Source organism: Pristis pectinata, chromosome 6 (assembly GCF_009764475.1).
Source record: "Pristis pectinata isolate sPriPec2 chromosome 6, sPriPec2.1.pri, whole genome shotgun sequence".
Classification (NCBI taxonomy): Eukaryota; Metazoa; Chordata; class Chondrichthyes; order Rhinopristiformes; family Pristidae; genus Pristis; species Pristis pectinata.
Window position 1 is genome coordinate 2,732,628 of NC_067410.1, and position 20,465 is coordinate 2,753,092.

The 20,465-nt window shown below is 46.4% G+C and overlaps 2 protein-coding genes across 2 annotated transcripts in view; both read right to left on the bottom strand.

Moving 5' to 3' along the window:
- Window positions 1-2,176: 2,176 nt before the first annotated feature.
- Window positions 2,177-4,322, bottom strand: LOC127571802 (histone H1.10). Its single transcript, XM_052018513.1, has one exon. It carries the CDS (start codon window positions 4,103-4,105, stop codon window positions 3,590-3,592), a length of 516 nt encoding a protein of 171 aa, XP_051874473.1. The 5' UTR covers window positions 4,106-4,322; the 3' UTR covers window positions 2,177-3,589.
- Window positions 4,323-14,594: 10,272 nt separating this feature from the next.
- The window catches only part of rab7a (RAB7a, member RAS oncogene family), a 28,651-nt gene continuing 22,780 nt past the window's right edge, over window positions 14,595-20,465 (bottom strand). The window contains exons 3-6 of the mRNA XM_052018451.1: window positions 20,206-20,332; window positions 19,060-19,278; window positions 18,111-18,239; window positions 14,595-15,565 (exon numbers count right to left, since the gene is read on the bottom strand). Of these exons, the coding sequence (XP_051874411.1) occupies window positions 15,470-15,565; window positions 18,111-18,239; window positions 19,060-19,278; window positions 20,206-20,332 (571 nt within the window). The 3' untranslated portion in view covers window positions 14,595-15,469. The remainder of the gene's footprint in view (window positions 15,566-18,110; window positions 18,240-19,059; window positions 19,279-20,205; window positions 20,333-20,465) is intronic.

A 20,465-nucleotide genomic window follows, 5' to 3' on the forward strand; every position in this document is an offset into this window, starting at 1 on the left:
AGATGCTGCCTGACCCGCTGAGTTCCTCCAGCATTTTGCGTGTTGCAGCGTTTATGAGCCTGAATCGCCCAGGCATGGAAGGCTACAGGCCAAGAGCAGGAAAATGGGATTAATATGGATGGGTGCCCACTGGTTGGCATGGACAGGGTGGGCCGAATGGCCTGTTTCTACATTTCCAGTTTCTGATGCCCTGCACCCAAGGGTTTCCTGACCTGGTTCCACCTATCACCTACCAGCCTCTGTCTCAACACTGCCCCCTCCCCACCATCTGTCCCATCCCTGGGCTCTCAGTCCTGAGGGAGGGTCTCGACCCCAAACGCTGACCACCCCTTTTCCTCCAGCAATTTATTTTTCGCTCCGATTCCAGCATCTGCAGTCCCTTGTGTCCGGGCTGCAGAGGTGGTGGACCCATTGGTCGAAGCGTTCCAGGAGGCTGCCGGCAGACTGGAAAATCGTAAACGTGACTCCATCCTTCAAGGAGGGAGAGAGACAAAAGCAAGAAACTATCAGCCTGTTAGCTTAACGTCCATTGTTGGGAAGATGCTGGAGTCTATGATCAAGGGAGAAATCGCTGGTCATTGAGAAAAGGCCAAGTCAACAAGGTTTTGTCATTGGTAAATCACGTTTGGCAAACTTACTGCAGTTCTTTAAGGGTCGATTGAGGGAGACCTGTAGATGTAGTATATTTGGATTTGCAGAAGGCATTTGATGTGAGTGCTACGAAAAAGGCACAAGAGTTGATAGTGTTGGGGGGGGTCGGGTGTCTGTGTTAGGATAGATTGAAGACACGAGAGACTGGAATCTGGAGGGACAAACAATCTGCTGGAGGAACTCAGTGGGTCAGACAGCAGGGGAAATGGCATTTGACATTTTGGCACAGACACATTGACTGTCCATTTCCTTCCATGGATGCTGGGTTCCTCCAGCGTGGTACAGATTGAAGACTGGTGACCACGAAGAGTTGGGAGTAAGTGGATCTTTTTCCAGGATGGAAATATGTGAACTGAAGGAATGCCCCAGCAATCAATCCTTGGCCCAGACATTAACCACCACATCTGGGAGGGGATAGAGTGCAAGGTCTCCAAGTTTGCTGACAACAAACATTGGTGGATACTAGGGATCTGCAACAGGATTTAGACAGGAAGTGGACGTGGAGTTTAATGTGGGAATGAGAGGTTATGCACTTAAGAGGAATCAAAAGGTAGGACCATTGGCTAACCGGACTGTGAATTAGTGAAGCAGTGGGAACAAGAGGTTTTTGTTTATAAAACAGAAAAAAGTGTAAATGCAGCAAGTTCAGGTAGATGGAACCCTGGCCTTAATTGCCGAGGCACTGGAGTTTAGAAATGGGAGAACTCCAGAGGGCACAGCCTCAGAATAGAAGGGTGTCCCTTTGGAACGGAGATGAGGAGGAATTTCTTCAGCCAGAGGGCGGTGAATCTTGTGGAATTCATTGCCACAGACGGCTGTGGAGGCCAAGTCATTGGGTGTATTTAAAGCGGAGGTTGATAGGCTCTTGATTAGTAAGGGGGTGAAAGGTTACGGGGAGAAGGCAGGAGAATGGGGTTGAGAGGGAAAATTAAATCAGCCATGATGGGATGGCAGAGCACTCGATGGGCTGAATGGCCTAATTCTGCTCCTATGTCTTATGGTCTCGTACAATTGGCAAGGCCACAACTGGAGTAGTTGGTTTTGGCCCCTTTATTTAATGATACAGCAGCACTGGAGAGGGCTGAAGGGCAACTTTCCCCAGGTGCTGGGTATGTGGAACGAGCTGCCTGAGGAGGTGGTTGAGGCAGGTACAATTATGGCATTTAAAGGGCACTTGGACGGGTACATAGAGGAAAGGTTTAGAGGGATATGGACCAAACGCGGGCAAATGGGAGTATCTCAGGTAGGCATGGATGAGATGGGCCGACAGGCCTGTTTTACATACTGTATGACCGGATGTACTTGGTTAATTCCCGAGGGTTAACGGGGAACTGGCACCAGAAGAGGAGCCGAGGTCAGTGTAGTCCAACCATGAACATATTGCATAGCGGGGAGGCCTGGAACCCATGCATCATTGATGCTGTGCATGGAGCATTGTTTCAACAACACATAACACGATTAAATCCCCCCCCCCCCAAAAAAAAACACTCCGGTTTTTTTAAACTTCCAGAAGGCGGAGTCCAGCTGGTCTTTGAAACATTTATTGAAGTTTTTTTCCCCATTTTGACCGCACGGTTGCAAGTTTACACAGTTCCAGCATTAACATGTCTACAGTTCGGGTAAAGGTTCTTTTCGAACAAATTGCAATACCTGCTCGGAAACATCTAAGGAGCGCCGCTGCCTCACAGGATCCCCCCCGGTCCCACAACCGACTGGGGTGTCCCGTTTGGAGACAGACAGGGATCCCCGGCTGGGGTGCCCCGTTTGGAGACAGACGGGGACTCCCGGTCACACACCCAGCTGGGGTGTCCCGTTTGGAGACAGACGGGGATCCCCGGTCACACACCCAGCTGGGGTGTCCCGTTTGGAGACAGACGGGGATCCCCGGTCACACACCCAGCTGGGGTGTCCCGTTTGGAGACAGACGGGGATCCCCGGTCACACACCCAGCTGGGGTGTCCCGTTTGGAGACAGACGGGGATCCCCGGTCCCATAACCCAGCTGGGGTGTCCCGTTGGAGACAGACGGGGATCCCCGGTCCACACCCAGCTGGGGTGTCCCGTTTGGAGACAGACGGGGATCCCCGGTCCCATACCCAGCTGGGGTGTCCCGTTTGGAGACACCAACCGTGCATCTTGCAGAAGATGCAACAGATACGCCGATGACTTCACTTCTCGGGGCGGGAGGAGAGAAAACTTTCATTTTGCCCCCTTTGGGCGCAAATCCATCTTTATGCCCCGACGCAGTTGGAAGCTGAACAGCAAATTAAAACAAAAAAAATTTTAAATAGCGAATGTGAAGCAGCCAATCAGCGCCCGAAACACTCCCGCCTAGTGTAGCAACTTTCGCCTGGCTGCTCGCTGATTGGCTGAAACTGTTACCAGGGTGAAATTGCCGAGGAAAATCAGAAAATGAGCGGCAGCTCCGCTATTTTTTTAAAAATACGAAAATTTTTAATAAACAAAACAAAACAGCCCGTCGACAGAAATAATAAACAAGTTGCAACCTGGAGAATCATCTTTTCTGCCAATTATTTTTCGAAGGACAAGTTAGACGACTTCATTTTAACAGAACTACTCCGTTGCAGTAACACCAACCACACGCTTATTTCTTGCAGGAAACGGCTATCATGATTAATACAAAACTTAAAAAAAAACGAATTGCAAATGTAAAAGAACGACAAAAACAAATCGACAAATAAGAAATTTGCAAACAACTTGCTAAGATCCCGGAACGGAATGTCAATCAACATTGCGAAAAAAAAAATCAAATTTTCCCGCGTTCTCGGTTTAACCGGTCGCCCATCGATGGGTGGACGTTACAAATAAAAACCTAACCAAGACCCCAACAGGTCTGAACAACGACAAAAAAAACAAAAATGTCAGATGCATTTAAAAAAAATTGCAAAGAGAGGAGATTGAGGGGGCGGGGAGCCTTTTTAAGCCTTCTTGGACTTGGATTTCTTGGATGCTTTGCCCTTCTTACTTTTGCTGGAGGACCCCGAGTGGCTCTTGCCCTTTTGGCTCTTCCTGCTCTCGGGTTTCTTGCTGCTTTTCTTGCCGGACCTGTTCGCGCTGCCCGAGGCCGAGCATTTCTTCTTGGCTGCCTGGCCGCTCTCCCTTTTCTTGGTGAGCTTGAAGGACCCGTTGGCCCCTTTGCCCTTCACCTGGTTCAGGGTGCCGTTGAGCAACAGAGCCCGCAGGGCGTAGCGCAGGTAGATGCGGCCGTGCTGGTCATCGAACCAGGGCACCTTCCTGGCTTCCTTGCAGATCATGGCCAGGGAGGAGCCGTTGCGGGAAGCCAGCCTCTGCACAATCTCCACCAGCAACGAGCTGTATTTGCCCTGCTGGTTCTTTTTCTTCTTGGAGCCCGACTTCTTGACCGTGATCTTCTTCTCCTCCTCTTCCTCCTCGTCGGCGGCTGCAACAGGCCGCGATTCCACTTCTGCGGCCATTCTCAATTTGCAATTTCTTTTTTTTTTAAAAAAAGAATCGATTATTTGCAGGCAGGGGAAATGCAAATTGCAAAAATGTTGATCGCAAAAAATATAATTGCAAAAATATCTCGATTGCAATGGGATGAGATTGCAGCGGGAGGAATGCAGCGCCGGCTGTGACCCAGCTCCGTTGCTGCTGCAGCCTCGCTGCTCTGCGCCCGCCTGCCGTGTAATCTCGGCGCGGCCGCAGATTTAAGCGCTCACCGCGAACGTAAATGAGAACATCAACAGCCAGGGCCAGATTCAGCTTCAACTTGTGCTTCTTGCACCGCATTTCATGCGGCTTCTGCCCCGACCCCAGCCTCGGATCTCACCGGGAGTGAGCCTGGCCGGTAGCCCGGGCTGATTTCCAGCCAATGCACCGGGCGGGAAGCGGATCTGCCCGCGTTCAGGGTGAAATAACCCCCAACTAACACCGGCTCCCCACGCACACTGGCAGCCCAGAGATGGGGGCTGCCACTTTGAGAGGGGATTTAGCACCCGTCTGAGGGTTCCAACCTAATAAATGCGGTGCCCTAATTTAAAAGGCAGGGTGCATTGTCCAGCCAGGTCACATTTACTCGCTTTGGACTCAAAACTTTACAATAAATTGTATTTTAATTTGTTGCAACTAACACAGCGCGCTCCCCCGCGCGGCCACCGGCGGTATGGCAAGCATTGATTCTTGAATCCTAATTGCAGACCGACAGAGCAACGTGACACCACAAGGTACAAAAGAAAACCATTGAATGCGCTGATCTACCAAAGTCACGCCCGTAACCGCAGCTAATATGCAAGCAAAACAAAGCCCCCTCGGTCTGTAACCCTGCCTTATGATTCCACATTCTGCAAGTCTGGGAATCTTTTAACATATCGGAAAGGCAAAAAGCACTGCAAATGCTGTGCATCTGAAATAAAATGCGTGCTGGGAATGGTCGGGCGTGGGGAGAGGAACGGGGTCGAAGGCTTTCCGTCATGAACCGAAAGAAAAACCGCAGACGCTGGGAATCTAAACTGAAGCAGAAAATAAAAGCACTCAGCTGAAACAGCGAGATGCTGGAGGAACTCAGCAGGTCGGGCAGCGTCCGTGCAGAAAAACAAGGCGGTCAACTTTTCGGGTCAGGACCCTCAGAACACTCGGCTAGTCAGAGAGCATCTGAGAATCACAGTCGTACAGCACAGGAACAGGCCGTTCGGCCCAACCAGTCCATGCCGACCACGGTGCCCACCCAGCTAGTCCCAATTTCCTGCGTTCAGCCCCTATCCCTCCAAGTCCCGCCCCTCCGTGTACCTATCCGAGTGCTTCTTAAATGATACTGTTGTACCTGCCTCACCCACTTCCTCTGGCAGCTCGTTCCACACACTCACCACCCTCTGCGTGAAAAAGTTACCCCTCAGGTCCCTTTTAAACCTTTCCCCTCTCACCCTAAACCTATCCCCCTAGTTCTGGACTCCCCTACCCTGAGGAAAAGACTGTTACCGTCCACCTTATCTCTGCCTCTCATAATTTTAAACACTTCTATAAGGCTACCCCTCATTCTCCTACGTTCCAAGGAATAAAGACCCAGCCTGGCCAACCTCTCCCTGTAACTCAGGCCTTTGAGTCCTGGCAACATCCTCGTAAATCTTCTCTGCACTCTTTCCAGTTTAACCACATCTTTCCTATAACAGGGCGACCAAAACTGTCCACAGTTCTCCAAGTGCGGCCTCACCAACGACTTATACAACTGCACATAACGTCCCAACTCCTGTACTCAGTGCCCTGACTGATGAAGGCCAGTGTGCTAAATGCCTTTTTCACTACCCTGTCTACCTGTGAGACCACTTTCAATGAGCTGTGCACTTGTACTCCTAGGTCACTCTGTTCCATTACACTCCCTAGTGCCCTACCATTCACAGTATAGGTCCTCCACTGGTTTGACTTTCTAAACATCTCTCATCTTAAGCCTATGCCATCTAGTTTTAGATAGGCCTACCCTGGGAAAACAGACACTGGCAATCTACCCTATGCCTCTCATAATTTTATATACCTCTATCAGGTCACCTCTCAGCCTCCTTCACTCCAGGGAAAGCAGATCCCAACCTATCCAATCTCTCCCGATAACTCAAGCCCTCCAATCTAGGGAACATCCTTGTGAGCTTTTTCTGCACCCTCTCTAGTGTATTCACATCCTTCCTGCAACAGGGCGACCAGAACTGCACACAATACTCGAAATGTGGCCTGACCAAAGCTTTATACAGCTGTAACATGAGGGTGGTCTAGCCAACTGTAATGTGATGCTCAGTGTCTCAGCCGATGAAGGCAAGCATGCCATATGCCTTCTTCAACAGCCTGTGCTGCCAGTTTCAGGGTACTATGGACTTGTAGCCCAATGTCTCTGTTCAACAACACTCTCCAGGGCCCTGCCATTCACTGTGCGTGTCCTGCCCTTGTTTAACTTCCCAAAATGCATCAATTTGCGCTCTTCTGAGTTAAATTCCACCTGCCATTCCTTGGCCCACTTTCCCAGTTGATCCAGGTCCTGTTGTAACTTTGACAACTTTCTACACTGCACACTGTATCACCAGTTTTGGTGTCGTCTGCAAACTTACTAATTACACCACCTACATTGTCATCCAAATTATTCATAGAGATGACAAACACCAGTGGACCCAGCACCGACCCCTGTGGCACACCACTGGCCACAGGCCTCCAGTCTCAGAAACAACCCTCCACTTCCTCCCTCTGACTCCTTCCACCAAGCCAATTTTCTATCCAATTGGCCAGCTCACCCTGGATCCCATGTAATCTCACCTTCCAGACCAGACTACCGGGTGGGACCTCGTCAAAGGTCTATGTAGACAACATCTACCACCCTGCCCTCATCAGTCCTCTTGGCTACCTCTTAAAAAACTCAGTCAAACTCGTGAGACATGATCTCCCACACACAAAGCCATGCTGACTATCCTAATCAGTCCTTGCCTTTCCAAATGCAAATAAATCCTGAACCTCAGATCCCCTCTCTGCTGCCTTTCAAACATTTGCTATCCTACAGTCTTCTAGTTTTCTCACCTGTGGCTAATGAAGATACACAAATCTCTGCCAAGGTCCCAGCAATCTCCTCCCTAGCTTCCCATAACATCCTAGGGTACACCTGGTCAGGCTCTGGGAATTGATCCATCTTCATGCGTTTCAGGACCTCCAACACCTTCTTCTTCATGTTGACCTGCTCCAGGATATCACTGGTCCCTTCCCTGAATTCCCTTCGTCATGTTGACCTGCTCCAGGATATCACTGGTCCCTTCCTTGAATTCCTTTCATCATGTTGATCTGCTCCAGGATATCACTGGTCCCTTCCCTGAATTCCCTTCTTCATGTTGACCTGCTCCAGGATATCACTGGTCCCTTCCTTGAATTCCTTTCATCGTGTTGATCTGCTCCAGGATATCACTGGTCCCTTTCCTGAATTCCCTAGCTGCCATGTCCTTCTCCACAATAAATACAGATGAGGTATTCATATAAGACCTCACCCACTTCCAGAGGCTCCACACATATATTACCACACTGATCCTTAAGGCGACCTACTCTCTCCCTAGCTACACTTTTAATATAGAGATTAATAGGATTCTCTTTAACCTTATCTACCAGGGATATCATGCTCCTTTGTTGCCCTCCTGATTTCTTTCTTAAGTGTACTCCTATATCCCTTATACTCCTCAAGGGACACACTTGATCCCAGCTGCCCATACCTGACATATGCCTCCTTTTTCCTGACCAGACCCTCAATATCCCTCGTCAACCAAGGTTTTTTGCCAGCCTTGACCTTCACTCTAACAGGAACAAGCTCTTCCTATCTCACTTTTAAAAGTCTCCCACTTGCTAGATGTTCCACTACCTGTGAACAGCATCTCCCAATCAATGTCCTGCCTGATGCCTTCACAATTAGCCCTGCTCCAATTTAGACCTTAACTTGAAGACCAGTTCTGTCTCTTTACAAATTAATAGAATTATGGTCATTGGTCCAAGTGTCTCCCCACTGACACATCAACCACTTCCCCTGCCCCAAAGTCAAAGGCGAGTTTACTGTCATCTGCACAAGTCCATGTGTGCACAGGTGTAATGAAAAACTTACCTGCAGCAGCATCACAGGCACATAACCTCGTGCAAGCAGCAGTCACAAGAAAAACATAAATTAAACATAAATTATACACAATTTTTACAAGAAAGAACACAATTAGAACAAAAAAAAAGTCCATTTTAGAGCAAAGTGGTCCCAGTGTTGCTAACTGCAGTGATTAGGGTTGTGCCGGTTGGTTCAAGAACCGAATGGTTGAAGGGAAGTAGCTGTTCCTAAACCTGGTGGTGTGGGACTTCAGACTTCTGTACCTCCTGCCCGATGCTAGCTGCGAAAAGATGGCATGATCCCACCATCATTTCCCAACGGGAGGTCGTGTGTAACCCTTCCCTAGCTCAGCTATCTACCTATTGCTTCAGAAAACTTTCTTGGACACACTTAAAGTCTGCCGCATCCAAGCAGTTTGTACTGTGGCAGTCCCAGTCAATGCTGGGAAAGTTAAAATCACCTACTAATAGGGCCCTATTAATCCAACACCTATCTGTGATTTCCTTACATATTGCCCCTCTAATTCCCACTGACTAAAGGGGGGCCTATAGTATAATCCCTCAATGTGAATCCCTCTTTTTTATTTCTAAGTTCTACCCATTTGGCTTCACTGGACGTTCCCTCCAGGAGATCCTTTATAAGTCCTGCCCTGATGTTCTCCCTAATAATTATTGCAACTCTCTTACCTGCATCTGCATCACACTGAAAGCATCTGTACCCCCAGAACATTGAGCTGCAGTCTTGCCCATCCCTCAACCACGTTTCTGTAATAGCTGTAGTATCACAACCCCACGTGCCGATCCACACTTTTGAGTTCATCTGTCTTGCCTGTTAGGCTTCTTGCATTAAAGTAAATGCAGTTTAGCCTACTAGACCTTCCTTGTTCCCTGTTCTGCCCGCCAGACTTGCTGTCTTTAACCTCTGTATTTGCTTCATCTTTCTCACCTGTGGAGGGAAAAAAAAGCAGTTAACGTTTGAGGTTTACATTAGACGCTGCCTGACCGGCTGAGTGTTTCTAGTAGTTTTCGATGACCTCTCATCATTGCACACAGTGGCGCAGAAAGTAGAGCCACTGCCTCACAGCTCCAGTGACCCAGGTTCGGTTGTAACCTCCAGCTGTCTGTGTGGAGTTTGCACGTCCTCCCTGTGACCATGTGGGTTTCCTCCCACATCTCAAAGGTGTATAGGTTGGCTCTAAGTTGCTCCTAGTGTATAGAAGAATGGTAGAATTTGGGGAGAGAATAAATTGGGTTGGGGTAAGATTGGTGTAAATGCGTGGTTGCAGACTCGGTGTGCCGAAGGGACTGTGTCTGTGCTGTGTCTCTCTATGACAGCTTTACAGGTGTGGAATCACCAAGATGACATTACTAAAGTAACTCCTGTTCCTTGTATCCAAGGCCAAATCCTTGCATTCCTAACTCCCTGATGCACTTTGCAGGTTAGCTCTCAGTGACGTGTACAAGATCTTCAGGTCTCTATGAACGTCAACGTTTCCCAATCTCTCAGCTTCCAAATTACACTCGGCCTTTCTACCAAAGAGGAAAACTTCACATTGTTTCACATTATTGCATCTCCCACACACTCAGCTTGTCAATACCCCTTTGTAACCTCTCTACGCCTTCATCACCGTTCACATCCCACTCATACCAGCCTGGTCTCTGGTCTTGTTTCATCTCACCACTGGGACCAAGACCTCACCTCCTGAAGCCCATGTGTAATGGCTACCCCTTAAAGCACACCAGTGTCTCTACTTCCTCAGAAGGCTAAGGAAGTTATGCACATCTCTGATGACCCTCACCAATTTTTATCAATGCACCATAGAAAGCATCCTATTCAGATGCATCACAGCTTGGTACGGCAACTGCTCTGCCTAATACTGCAAGAAATTGCAGAGAGTTGTGAACACAGTCCGGTCTATTGCACAAACCAGCCTCCCCTCCATTGACTCCGAAAACACTTCCCACTGACTCAGGAAAGCAGCCGACATAATCAAGGATCCTTTCTGCCCTGGTCATTCTCTCTTCTCCCCCCTCCTGTCAGGCAGAAGGTACAAAGGCTTGAGAACATGTCCCACTCTCGTCAGACTCTTGAACAGACCTCTCATACGCTAAAAGATGAACTCTTGATCTCTCATTCTACCTTGTCGTGGCCCTTGCACCTTATTGTCTGCCTGCACTGCACTTTCTCTGTAACTGGAACACTTTATTCTGCATTCTGTTTTCTTTTTACTACCTCAATGTACGAATGTATGGGATGATCTGTCTGGATGGCACACAGACAAAAGCTTTTCACTGTATCTTGGTACATGTGACAATAAAGGAATTATTAATAACCCGTGTGTAACGAAACCACACACAGGCAACTCCCACTCCACAACATGAAGCTCGCGACCTGGATGTCGGGATCCTCACAGATAATCCCAGCAGCCACAGACCTGAGCATCACTCTATTGCTGTAGCTTGGGAACTCAGACACTTACATCGACATCACTGTGCTGAGGCAGGTTGGGCAGCAGTGGGAACAGCTCCTTCTGGAGCGGAAAGTGGAAGGTTACATCCTCCTCATAGAGTGACCACTGATGTCAAGGATGAGTGAATCTCAGCCAGTTTCTCCCCACACCTTGGAATTATTGAACACTTCATGATCCTTTGGTTGCGTTTAACATGGAACAAACACACTGTGATCATCAGTGCACACGCCCGAACCCGGAATCTTCAGACTTGGTCAAGAACCTACTCTGACCTTGAAAAGATCCTGGTCCACATCCCAGAGACAAGCTGACCCTCCTGGGCACCTTTGACACCACTTTCCAGCAACCAAGACCAGCAAGGAAAGATCAGGGAAGCCCAACTCCAATGATCCTTCACTGACAGTTCCTTTCCCTCCCACAGATGCTGCTCGACCCGCTGAGTTCCTCCAGCAGATTGTTTGTTGCTCCAGATTCCAGCATCTGCAGTCCCCTGTGTCTCCAGTGGTCCTTCTCCTGACAAAAAGCTCAGAGTACAGAGCAACAAACAATCTGCTGGATGAACTCAGCGGGTCCAGCAGCATCTGTGAGGGTGGGAAGGAATTGTCGATGTTTTGGGTCAAAACCCTGCATCGGGACTGTACCCTGCTTGGAGAATGGCCTCGTCATAACCAATATCCTGTTTTATCAGAGAAATATTATGACAAACACTGCAGTCCAATCTCAGGCACCTGCTAGATTATATCACAGTCTGAGTGACAACAGGAAGGTGACTATCACCTGCACTGTGACAGACACCAGCATTCTGACCGACCATTTCCTAATCTGTGTTCTGTCAACCTGGCCCCAAACGTCAGCGAAAACAAGAGGTGTCACTGTAAGATCAACTTCAAAGCTCTGAAGGACCCGACAATAGCAGCTCTTCTCACACACAACCTGGCAACTCCCAGCCCACACTTGGTGTAGGGTGTCCACAGACTAAGGGCTGCCCTGAAGTCATATCATTGGCTCCTGCGAGGAGAGTCTTAGCCTCTCTGCAAGAAGAACCAGATGGGAATGAGCTGGAGAGTGAGCTAATTAATAAACTTCCAGTAATAGAGGCTTCACCATTCCTCACAGGTCCACAGGTACCTGAGGTCCAGCAGAAAACCCAGGACTAAGAGAACAGATGGTGGCTGGAGAGGGTGCAAGAGGCTCAACAACTTGCTGTCAGCCATGACATGCAGAGATTCAAGGCCGTCTACAGCGCAACCACCCAAGGTCCCAACCCACTGAGAGCCGAGATGACTCATCGGGACAGAGGTAGCCAATACCTGCTGGAGGGAACATGAAGGCCTCCTTAACCACGACTCCTCGATGGGAGTGCCCCGCAACCCCATCCCACAGCAGCCTGTCCTGACCAGCCTCAGGAATGTGACCACCTTCAGAAAGGGAGATGAGTCCTCCTCCTGTGGTAACTACAGTCTGCCACAGGGAAATTTATCTCCAGCTATCCCACCTCCACCATGAACCATCATGGGCTGGAGTCCAAAGAGATAGTGGGCATGTTGCATTTCTTTTCCAAGTCTGAGCCCACCTTTTAATCTCTGAGTAATCTCATGCCACAGACAGAGCTGCGAAGAGAATGTCCATTTCAGGAGTCTGGTATGGGAACAAAGTGGCCAATGCCCCAAGCAATACTGCAATGTTGGCTCATTTACCCTTCCCATAAAATCTTCTGAATTTACTGACACCATTGGTGGTATACTTCCAGTGCCTTAAGATACCTACAGAAGGTAATCTAGGATTATCAAACATATAGGAAAGCATGAATCACTGCTGCCCAGGTACATCATGTGCAAAGTGTGAAGTCTTGATCTTAAGAGTCACACAGCAGGGAAACAGGCCCTTTGGCCCAACTGGTCTATGCCGACTGTGTTCCCAGCGAGCTGGTCCCATCTGCCCACCTTTGGCCCATAGCCCTCTAAACCTCTCCTATCCACATATTATCTAGATGGCTTTTAAATGTTGATGTGCCTGCCGCAACCCTTATTTCTGGCAGCTCATTCCAAATACGCACCACCCTTTGTGTGAAGCTGCCCCTGATGTCCCCTTTAAAGCTCTTGCCTCTTGATCTTAAACCTATGCCCTCTTGTTTTTAAGCACCCCCTTCCAGGGAAAAAGACTGCTTTCACCGTCTATGCCCCTCATGATCTTGTAATAGCTCTCAGGTCACCCCTCAATCTCCCACATTCCAGGGAATAAAGTCTTAGTTTACACAACCTCTCCCTGTCACTCAGGCCAAGTCCAGAACCCCCAAATCTTCAGTACACTTTTTCCTCAAAAACTGCTAGCACATTAAAGGGCATGACAGATGTCATTCCCATCCAGTTCTCCAGGTGCTGTTAACACCTTTCACAAAGCATCACACGTGATTAAATCTAGTTAACACTCCACTGATAGCCACTCCTTTCCATGGACCTTAACATCCTGCTGCAGAAAGTTAACACTCATTCCCATCACCCAGACCCTTAACATTTCAATAATTTACTTGTATTCTGTCCAACTAGGTTGTCAGATCTGCACAGATGCAATGCACAACTCCATTTACCTGACAGTAGGTTGAAGAGTCATCTTAACACTCAAGGGCATCAAGAACCAATTATTGGGGAGACCTTTGTGATAAACCAATCCAGATGTGATGAGGAGCAGGGACTGAACAGGTGAGGTCTGTGAGATTGTGTGGTCCTAATGATCTCTCTCAAACTGCCAGGTGCTGTGAGGAAGGGCTAGTGCATCTCAGAACACAATTGTGGTGTGGCTGGTGGTCATGAGAAAAACCTCATTAGAGAAGTGCTGGTTACCTACCCCAGCTATTGCCCAATCTGCTAAGTGTTTCAAGATGTTTATGTTGCAAGTGCCTTAAATTTAAGGAACAGTTAAACTCAAATCCACCTGTCAAATTCTCCAGTGAGCAGGCCAATTTTTGCAATCATACCACCGTTTGCTTGTGGGGGGGGGGCAAGATCCCAAATCCAATAGGCCTCAAGCAATTGTTTTGCTGGACTTTAGACATTTATAACCTCAAGGTGGTTAGAGAGTTCTACCACGATACAGTGTGCAGGACACTGGTTTTCAGTACCAGTAAAGACTGCTCCATCCTCTTCCCCCCCTCAACACCTCCAGCCCTTGCTCCAGTCAATCCAAGGGGTTGGGGTTATAGGTCAAGTTGGTCACAGATGTCCTTTGAGATCAGGTCAATGGATTTTTAAAGCACCATCTGGTACTCAGATCAATAGCAAAACCATTTGGATACTAACTCAGCAACCACTGTGCACAATTGATTTTAATCCCTTCAGTTTTACCTTCATCTGCCCCATCTGGAAGACCAATGGAATTAATTGCTAAAAAATGGATAAGGTTTTCCCATTCCCTGATACTTGGCTCAAGGAAGATGAGTTAGAGGTTGGGAGACAACTATTGTAAACATTCAAGAATGAAGATGGACAGAACTTTGATAAAAGCAACAGGGAAGTGTTTCTGATGCTCATCCTGTTCATAAGCATCCAAGGTATGCAAATCAAAGCTTTTGGCACTGGAGTCACTCATAGGAGCCCATCTGCACTCAACTGTAGTAGCCCAAACCCAAGTTATTAGATTGTGATAGTGAGGGATAACTCTTGACAGGACTGGGAAGAACGTCCCTACTCTAAAATGGTAGACAGGGATCTTTAATGCTCACCTGCAAGCAGACAAGACCTTTGTTTTATATTATAAACTAAAATCACTCAGCAGCACATGAAAAGCTTATGTTTGTGCAGTCAAACTCCACTGAAAGTTGAATCAACCACCTTAGGTGACCTACCAAGCCACAGCTTAAACATTTTAAATGGTCAGAATGAAGGAACCACACACCAAGTCACTCCTGTTCTATTTATTGGCAATATCCTCATGATTACAGAAATTTGTCCCATGTATAGAATGTGAACCTTAAGGAAAAAGTATTTGTAAGCTATGAAGCAAGACCAGTAACTTTGGCAAGTTGTCACTAGTACCAGACATTGCCATTGGCAGGTCTGTTCAGAAATAATGCTATTAATCTCATCCTTGGGTAGCTTTAGGTAAAACAAATGGACCTCTAACTTAATACTGATTTTCTGCATATAGTACATCAAGCACATTTTAAATCAACTCAAGAATAAACAAAACCAAAATGCAGAGATTAAGCAGTCTGATCAATTGTGGTTACAGAATATTGAACCAAAGTTACTTTCACTGTTTAGTATTAACTGCCAATAAAGTCTGGATAGGATTTCCAGGAGCCCATGTAGCATTTCACTTGCCTTATGGAGATCAAAGAGCAATTAATAGGTTTTAAAGTGGGCTCACTTTAAGCTGACAGGCATCAATACAAGACAAGTTAGGGAGCAGATAAGGAATGGGATAAACAGAGTTTCAGGTCATCTCCAAGAACCACGTTCAAAAAAAAAAATGGGCTTGAGGATTGAGAGACAGAGAGAACACTGGTTATTCCAGTTCTCACCTTCAGACAGAACAGACTTAAAAATCATTTTACAGTACAATTGTAAAACATGGGTCTTCAGACAATAAACTTAAGTTCAGTATACATTAGTTTTCCTTCCAATGTTACCAGTTATTATACATTAGGTCTGCTAATTAGGTGCAGCTCTTCCTTGTGCACAGAGGCAGTATCCAAGGTGCATGAAGGAATCTTGGCTTGTGGTCGAAGGGGAAGGACAGAATGAGGACTGGATTGTGGATCATCCCTCCCACTCAGCAGCTGCAGCTTTCTGCTGAAGTCTTTGCTCGGTCATTCTTGTCTAATTTGATTGGTTCTGGGAATTCATTGTAGAGTTCCACTTCTGTTTCCTAGAGAGAAAGACAGTTTTAAGTCTGCCTACACACACAGTAAATCAACTTATACAAGCTCTGAAGATCCATTGTTAATGAATTAGCAGGTATGGGAAAGAACCCTCATTGGCAGTACTGGAATAAGGGGAAGCTGACAAAATAAGTATTACATTGAGTTATTCAAAGGTTTACCAGGAAAGTAGGTCTGGTAGTGGCAGAACTACCAATTCAGTACAGTAAGCAAGTGGGGGTCCTCAGTAGACTAATAGCATAGGACAATGAACTGTTTAGTTAATTTTCCCCCACACAAGTTCCAATCCATTAAGGAACCACAGTTACACAATGCAATGCACTGAACAGACTTTGTTCAGTAGGTCAAGCATCAAGATTGTGGTTAAAGACCAATTAAAAAGTAATAGGAAATTAGTGATCAGAGCCAAGGGGAAATTATAGAACAAAAATACTGGAAACTCAGGTACAGCAGCAATTGTGGAAAGCATTAACATTTCAGGTCAAAAGACCCTTAAATCAGAACTGAAAATAATTTTAGTTCTAGGATACAGAAAATATAGCAAGGATTGATAGGACAGGAACCCGAGGGAGACAATGGGCTGCAGATGCTGGAATCTGGAGCAACAAAGCACTGACGAACTTGGTGGGTCAGACAGCATGTGGAAGGAAATAGACAGTCAACATTTCAGGTTGAGAGCCTTCATGTCTGTCCGTCCATTTCCCTCCAGATGCTGACTGATCTGCCCCATTCCTTCAGTGCTGTGTCGAATCTGATAGAGGGGAAGGATTGATGTGGTGGTGGTGGGGGGGGGGGGGGGGGGGGGTGGAGGAAAAACAAGCTCTTGACATTTAAACAGTGATCAAGAAAATACAAGCAGGGCTTAAGTTACTGGCCTTGATATTAGGAAATGTTGGTCACATGCTCTAGTACAGAATGTTACAATGCCAGTCAAGAAACCAAGGTTCAGGATTAAAGCAGCAACTTTAAATTATAGGTTAATGGCAATTTAAACTGGAGCTCAAAAGAGTTGTATTGTAACTTTTTGAAATGGGCCAACTACAAATCAGGAAGGGACCATTTATCCATCAAGATCCACTTCAATCTGTCCTCATCCTTCAAGGTAATGGTTTGATTAAATGTTTAAAGTCAGGGAATGATTTACCATAGATGGCAGACCATGAGACAAACATTACTGGCTACAACCCATGGCTACAGGAAGGCATAAAAGAAACCCTGGAAAGATTTACCAAGGTATCCAAAGCATCATGAACAAGGGTTCTTAACAGGTCACTATTTAGGATGCCTCAAGTAATCTGAAAGGTAGAAAGCACATATGGCTTCAGAAATCAACTACTAACATTAAGAATGGAAGTTAAAGATGGACCATGAGAATTTTGTAGGTGATTAATGCCAACAATGCATGAGCACCAAGTCAGAGCTCTTCAAAAGTAGAGAGGATTGGATGCTGGCAGTCTGGTTAAAGAGGGGATAGAACAGCAAATGACAGGAATTTATAGTCATACAGCACAAAGATCCTTCAGCCCAACTTGTTCATGCCACCAAGTTGCCTACTAAGCTAGTCCCATCTCTCCAAACCTTTATGTACCTGTCTGTCTTTTAACAGTCGTACCCATCTCTACAGCTTCCTCTGGCAGCTTTCTCCATATACCCATCACCCTCTAAAAGTGGACCCCTCAGGTCCCCTTTAAAATCTTTCCCCTCACATTAAATTTATGTCCTCTAATTTTAGTTTCCTACCCTGGGGGTAAGACTGACCATTCACTATGCCTGTCAATTTTAGACCTATACAAGGTCACCCCTCAGCCTTCTTCACTCCAGGGAAATCTATACCAACCTATCCCATTTCCTTACAACTCAAACTTTCCATTCCCAGTAACATCCTTGAATGGTATAGACAGTGGTACCACAATGATGATTCTTGACCCAATAAGGCAGAGTGGCATCATTGGGGGAAAGATGAATGATGAATGATAAAAGGTCAGTTACTGGCATTCCAAAGATGCAACAGTTCAATGTGCTCCAGCTCTTCAATATTGGAAAGTGGACCCAACAGGAAGCTTAAGTATGCACAATGATGAAACAAATTCCCTCCCACTGAAGTATTTGGGAGGACAACGATTTCTTGTTCCAAGCCCCAACTCAGTAGTGAAACCACTTAACTGTCAGACTGTGACAAAGAATTAATAAAAAGGCAGGAAGGGCAGTGTAATTCATGTGGCTGAAATTCAGAACAGCAGAGACAAGTCACTGCAGAAGAACTTTGAAATTTCACAAGTTAAAAGTCCATTAGGTTTCAAAGCTGTAAACACACTGAAGGATTATACCCAGAATTTTACTGAAGCTTCGAGAATACAGGTGATCAAAAGTAACCGAGCTGGAGTTGAATGGGTTAGGACTACAACACCTTAAAGCCAAAAAAGAGCATTTATTCCTTTTTCACCTCAACTTTGGTAGCTGAGAAATTAAAAGCAATAGCAATTCAAGTAGTTCCAACACCAAACAGCAGGTGGCATCCTGCCATGGCCTCACCTGTTTAAGTGCATTCCGTGCAATTGTCTGAAAAGCCTGTTCCACATTTATCGCCTCCTTGGCACTGGTTTCAAAGTATGGGATGTTATTTTTGCTCTGACACCATGCCTGTGCTCTTTTTGTGGTGACCTGAGGGAAGGAAGAGAATTAATAAATCACTACAAGACCAGTGCAAGTTTTGGTAGTGTCACTACAACCACATCTGGAAGGTTGTAGCCTCACCCCTACAACTGGAATTCCTCACCCCAGACAGCCTTTAATTTCCACATGAGTGGCCAGCCACAGTAACAGACATGGTAGAAGGCCCTTCATTTACTGCAGTGCCATTAAGTGTTGAGTCAGTATCTAAACCATTACAGTTCACAGAACAGCTGCCTGAGAGGTTCCAGCTGCTCATTAATATTCCATTGTCTTGTGGAAAGTGCAAGACAAAACCTCCAAGGCAAACCCAGGGCACTCTGCACCCAGGCACATTGCCCAAAGGATGTGAATGATCTCAGGTGGCCAGCCTTTCTAAATTTGGATCAGAACTGGCTAGTTCTGATGAAACATCATGGACTCAAGATGGCAGCTCAAGCTTTCACTACAATGTTGCTTGACTTGCTGAGTACCTCCAGCATGTTGTTTCAGTTCTGCCATCTGCAGTTTTACTTTCATTCTCAATTCTAACCCACATGAGGAACAGCAATCCAGATAGGACAGTGGGCAACTGGGACATTGTTATCAGTGGGAAGTGTCTTTGGGTGGGTTGGGAAGGGAGGAGGAATTTGGGAGATGTTGAAGTATATTTTGCTGCATTGCATCCTGTAGCTAGTCTCATCTAACTTTGTGGGTTGCAGTGTTGTATCAGCTCCTGTCATCTGAACCACAGGCCACTGTACAGCAGGGGGACCAAGGACAATTCAAGGTGGCTAGCTTCCCACCCCCAAGGAATGTACTACACACTTACCTGTCTGTTTTCCAGGTCTATCTTGTTACCAAGGACCACGAATGGAAAGTTCTCTGGATCTCGTGGACTAGCTTGAATGAGAAATTCATCTCTCCAGCTATCAAGTGTTTTGAATGTGTTGGGTGCAGTTACATCAAAGACCAGCACACAGCAGTCAGCTCCTCTGTAGAATGCCACACCCAATGACTGAAAACGCTCTTGTCCTGCTGTATCCCATATCTGATGGGAAGAACCACAAGTTAGATAGAGTAGACAGCCAGCACCTCTTTCCCAGGGCACCAATGCTCAATACAAGAGGGCATGGCTTTAAAGTAATAGGCGGGAAGTTCAAGGGAGATATCAGAGGAAGGTTTTTTTTAAAAACCCAGTGGTTGGGGCATGGAATGTGCTGCCTGGAGCAGTGGTGGAGGCAGGTACATTGGTCAAATTCAGGAGATTGCTGGATAAGTATATGGAGGAATTTAAAATAGAGGGATATGGAGGGGGGGTTAGATAGTCTTAGGTGAGGTTTAAAGGTCAGCACAACATTGTGGGCCAAGGGGCCTGTTTTGTGCTGTACTGTTCTATGACTGATTTTATTTTTTAAAATCCCATTATAGTCTTTGGACCCTTGCAAAGCACAAAGCTAAAAAATTGTGTCCATTAACTAGGATGCAACATTGTTCCACTTGGTGGACAATCCAATTAAGGAATTACAATCAATCTGCTGAGAGTCAAAACTTCAATAGCTCAAACACAAACTAAGCAGATCTTCTGATAGGGAAATCTGCATTCATACAGTGCAGATAGAATTGTCATAATTTGCTCAGTCAAAACATTGGGAACCTCAGTGTCTATAATTGGGACAAGGGGAAATTGCCCTCCTAATGTGAATGCCCCACCCTTATTTGAAAGCCACTTAGGACCAAACCAGAGTGAAATGTTTCCTCTTACTTCAGACAGCTGCAGCTCTAGATCAAAAAACAGGAAGTAGAGCAAGACTTCTGGATAAAATGGGGTTTCCACAGGAGTTAAGGAACTTTACAGCACAAGCAGTCAACACCCACTGAATTCTATCAAGTTACACAGACCATACTTTGAAGCCAAGAGTTTTGCTCCCCCAACCCAAAAACCAGTGAAATTCTACTTTAAAAAGCTTTACATTACCTGCATTGTCACCAATCTATCATCCACCATCACCTCCTTTGTTAGAAAGTCTGCCCCTATTGTTGCCTTGTATTGGTTACTGAACTTTTTGTTTACATACTGGTTCATCAGTGAGGTCTTCCCTACCCTGAAAAAGGAAGAGATTTGATCATCATGGCATGTTGCAATTTCAGAAAATCCACAACTGAGTGCTGGATTCCAGGTGACTTTACATACAGGTTATGCACAGTCACCATCCTTTTACCCCAGATCTCTGGCTA

Bases quoted from the DNA above. Each gene is read 5' to 3' on its own strand.
- LOC127571802 (XM_052018513.1), bottom strand. From the start codon at position 4,105: ATGGCCGCAGAAGTGGAATCGCGGCCTGTTGCAGCCGCCGACGAGGAG.